We start from the raw sequence: 4,117 nt of genomic DNA, 5'->3' as shown, positions 1-4,117 counted from the left end.
CTTACAAGTCATAATGCCTAGTTATTTAAATGGTTAATTGGTTACAAACAGAAGAGCTAAGTGAATTTTTCGAACTTTATTTAAGTATATAAAATGAAAGCCCTAATCTTTATAACTTTTTTTGCCACTATTATAATAAAAAACCACACCCTAATAAAACAAGCTTAAAATGAACTGTCATGTGATACATAAATTGCATAATTGTGACAAAAAAAATCACATAAAAACTTTCATGTTAATGTAAAGATAGTCATCAAAATGATATCTGACAAAGACACAATCTAAACGAAAGAATTCATAGATATGGGTTGGAAGGACTATCTTAGGAAAAAAGGGAAAGATATGGATGACACCTTTGATTACAGACTACAGTATATAGCTGAGTGCTACTCAACAACATTAATAATTTTATTCCAAAAAATAAAATAACAACAAGAAAAATTACACAAGTGTTACATGCACGCGCCTTTCCCTGTGAGATTGAGACGTAAGTGGTGTAGGTTTTGTGGGGTGAGAAATGCAACACGCGCTGAGAGTGAGAGACACGCGCAGAGCCCACAAGTAATGAGTGGCGTCATGTGAGTTTAGAGAGGGTCCATAAAATTACAAAAACTAGAGAACAAAAGTCTTTATGCTCTTCCCTTCTTCTCTCTCTTTCTACTACCACTTCTCTATTCTTATTATCACACTCTGATTATTGGAGAGAGAGAGAGGTTAGAGAGAACCCATCTTGGGTTACACTTTCTTTTCATAGGAAGCCAAAGTGAGAGAAAGAAAAAGAGGGAAAAGAAAAAAAAAAAAAAAGAGTTTTGTGAAGGAAGGAGGAAGAAGAAGATTAGAAGATGATGATGTTGATGAAGAGAGAGAAAGGAGGGCAACAATAACAAAGAGAAGGGAAAAAAAAATATAGTGAAAATACATAACATAGAGATAGAGAGAGAAAGAGAGAAAGGTCGTTATTGCATTTTCTCATTCACTGCTCACTCTGCACTCTACTGGACCCTCCAGAAACTGAGTTCTTTCTTTCTCTCTCTCTTTCTCTCACTCACAAACCAAAACTTTTTCTTGCTGTGGAAAAAGCCAAAGTGACAGTAGTAGTAGCCACAATAGCAGCAGCAACAACAGAAGAAGCAGGAAACAGCAGAAACAGAAGAAGAAGAAGAAGCAGAGAAGTTGTTGGTTTCCCTTTGCTTTTTCATAGAGAGAGAAAAATCTAAGTCCCTCATATTCATACAACAACAACATCTACCAAAAACTCTTTCTCTGCCACAGACCCCACAACAAGAATAACACCCACATACAAGATCTATCTATCTCTCTACCTTTATTCATTCACACTAAGGCTTATAATATAAACATTTCTATTATTATTTTGTTTGAGACTTCAAACACCTTCAGTTGTGGCTACTACAAGGAGGTTACCTTCAGATTCTGGTGCTTTTGCAGATTGGGCAGCCACATCATCATCCTCCGCTGCCCGTCCTGCCCCCGTCGACGACCTCTCCCTCGGCTTCAATGCGGGCCCCACCGCTGCCGCCACCGGACCCACCGCCGGAATCTGGCAAAACCAAACTAGGTCTATTAATTACCCTGAAATGGGCATGTTTGTGGTGGCACCTGCTTCGTCCTTCCACCACCACCACCACCATCATCCACCGCAACAGCCTCACGACCCTCTCATCGCCGGCGATTCCCTCAACCCCGCCACTGCACTCGGCGTCGGCGTCATCCCCCTCCTCACCGCCACCCCTTGTCTTGAATCTGACAACATCCTCGGGAACCGTACACGAGGTGCTGGAATTCAGTTTTGGCAAGACCAATCACCCCAACAAAGCCACTACTTGAAGAAGCAACAGGGTCTTCTAGAACATTCCGGAAACATGGTTCAGGGTGGTGGTGGTGGAGTATCTGCTTCGGGTGGTAGTAGTAGTGGTGGAACTACGTGCCAAGATTGTGGAAACCAGGCTAAGAAAGATTGTGCTAATAGAAGGTGTAGAACTTGTTGCAAGAGTCGTGGCTTTGATTGCCCTACCCACGTGAAAAGCACGTGGGTCCCCGCCGCACGCCGGAGAGAACGCCAGCTCATGGTGGCGGCCACGGCCGCGGTTGCTGGCTCTAGCGGTTCAACTTCTGGTACAAAGAAACCTAGACTCATTGCTTCACAAACTACCACAACTTCACATACTTCCACTTCTAACACCACTCCTCCTAGGAGCTTTGACACTGGCTCTAGCCATCAAGGTTTGTTTTGTGATTTTATTTGTTAATTAATAAGCTCGCGCGAGTGTTCATGAACTCATGCATATCATGATTGTTTGGGGTTGATGTTTGAAGGTCGTTGTTTAATTGGTTGAATTGTTTGCAGATGCGAGTTTCAAAGAGTCTTTACCTGGACAAGTACGTGCACCCGCGGTTTTCAAGTGTGTTAGAGTGTCACCAATGGAGGATGGGCAAGATGAGTTTGCGTATCAGGCTGTGGTGAAGATTGCTGGGCACGTGTTTAAAGGGTTTCTTTATGATCAAGGGGCTGAGACTAGGGATGTGTATCCAAATCTATCTGAATTGCATTTGGGTGGTGGTAATGGTGGAAGTGGAAGTGGAGGGAGTGGTGGTGGTGGAGTTGGGAGAAATGGGGTCTCTTCTTCATCACCAATGATGGATCCTTCTGATGTTTATGCAGCTTCAGGTGGGGGTTTACTAGGGGGTTCTTCAACCTATGGCAATCCAATAAATTGAACTGAACTGAACTGTCTTTCCGAGTGCAAGATATTAGTAGATGGGCTTGGAGAGGCTGACGTACGTTGTAGTCTAAATTTTTAATTTTCTTTTAGGCTTGTATCTTTATTGCACATGTCACTCTTTCTGCCATTTTTCAACTTGATTTTGGTTTCATTCTTTATCGCCCAAATTGCCTTTGTCATTGCATGAGATCATCATTGAATGACAAGGGAGCCTCATTATCTAACTGTTAGAAATAGTGTCTTTTGTATTAAATTAACTGAAAGTGCAAAGCAAAGGTGGATAAAACTTGTTTTACCTCATTCACTATTTTGAAATTTGATTTTTATTAGCATTTATATTGCCATTATTTTCTACCTTTCTTTGAAGCTAATGATTTTTTGGTTTGCATTTACTCTCCTTTATGTCCATTGTTTTAGATTTAAATTTAACAAAGGTGAAATCTACAGTGTTATATCCTCGATCAAAATTTACAGCATAAAGTATATGATAATGATGGATTTATAAATCTTATTATTTTATGAAGAATGTTATCGTTGTACGTTCATAGCTTTTGTGTGCCAAATGTATTTTTCAGCACGATATACTAATACTTGGTATTTTGGCATGTTTTATTTTTATTTTTCCTGACAAGACGTAATACAGTATTTCCTTGTTTCACATGCAACATTATAGTCATCTCTTGCATCTTATAGCTTAGCTGGTTTTAAATTGTGTAGAATAAAATAAATGTTGATTTTACAAGTAGCTGCTGCTTTAGACTTTAGGCATGGGAAGTGGTTGTAACGTCACCATCATTGAATGTCTGTCCTTTTCGTCCCAGTTTATTGCTCATCTCTGATGCGTAAGCAGCCTGCAAAGTTTCTGCATTCATGAAGACATGATGTACTCTTTCGTGTTTGGAATTTGGAATTCAGACAATTGTTATTACCAACCCTTTCATCTTCTAGTCTTTAAGGCTAGTTTTGCATTGTTTCTACTCAAAATCGAGGCTGGTTAATTCTTCTATTGCTCCATGTTGGTATCCATGGTGCTAAATTTCAAATACCAATGAGTGCAGCGTAGTTCTTTACTTTTAAGTTAATGACACATTGCTCTCCTTCACAATTTAGACCCACTTGTGATTTAAAATAGCATTCCTTCTTTTAAAGAGTTTAATAATAATATTTGTAATAATATAATTTAGCATGTTGATATCCTAGAAGTTGCCTGGTATGTCATTTCTTCTTATATGGATAATTGGTGTTGGGGAATTGCCTATTCAGCTTTTATATAGTTTAATTGCTGAGGAAGCTGCAGATGCGTGTCTTTTTTTTTGGCTAGATTCTTAGTTACCGTTTCCGACCATTGATAAACTAATGAATGATTGTCTCTATTC

At 39.5% G+C, this 4,117-nt stretch overlaps 1 protein-coding gene across 1 annotated transcript; it reads left to right on the top strand.

Annotated features, from left to right (window-relative positions):
- Nucleotides 1-631: 631 nt before the first annotated feature.
- Nucleotides 632-3,039, top strand: LOC113847633 (protein LATERAL ROOT PRIMORDIUM 1-like). Its single transcript, XM_027476854.1, has 2 exons — nucleotides 632-2,241; nucleotides 2,366-3,039. Exons 1-2 carry the CDS (start codon nucleotides 1,596-1,598, stop codon nucleotides 2,734-2,736), a joined length of 1,017 nt encoding a protein of 338 aa, XP_027332655.1. The 5' UTR covers nucleotides 632-1,595; the 3' UTR covers nucleotides 2,737-3,039.
- Nucleotides 3,040-4,117: the final 1,078 nt, after the last annotated feature.

The sequence above is a fragment of the Abrus precatorius genome, unplaced genomic scaffold (genome assembly GCF_003935025.1).
Source record: "Abrus precatorius isolate BTA unplaced genomic scaffold, Abrus_2018 Scaffold8, whole genome shotgun sequence".
Taxonomy (NCBI): domain Eukaryota; kingdom Viridiplantae; phylum Streptophyta; class Magnoliopsida; order Fabales; family Fabaceae; genus Abrus; species Abrus precatorius.
The sequence above is the reverse complement of the archived record's forward strand: the minus strand, read 5'-3'. Positions and strand labels throughout refer to the sequence as shown.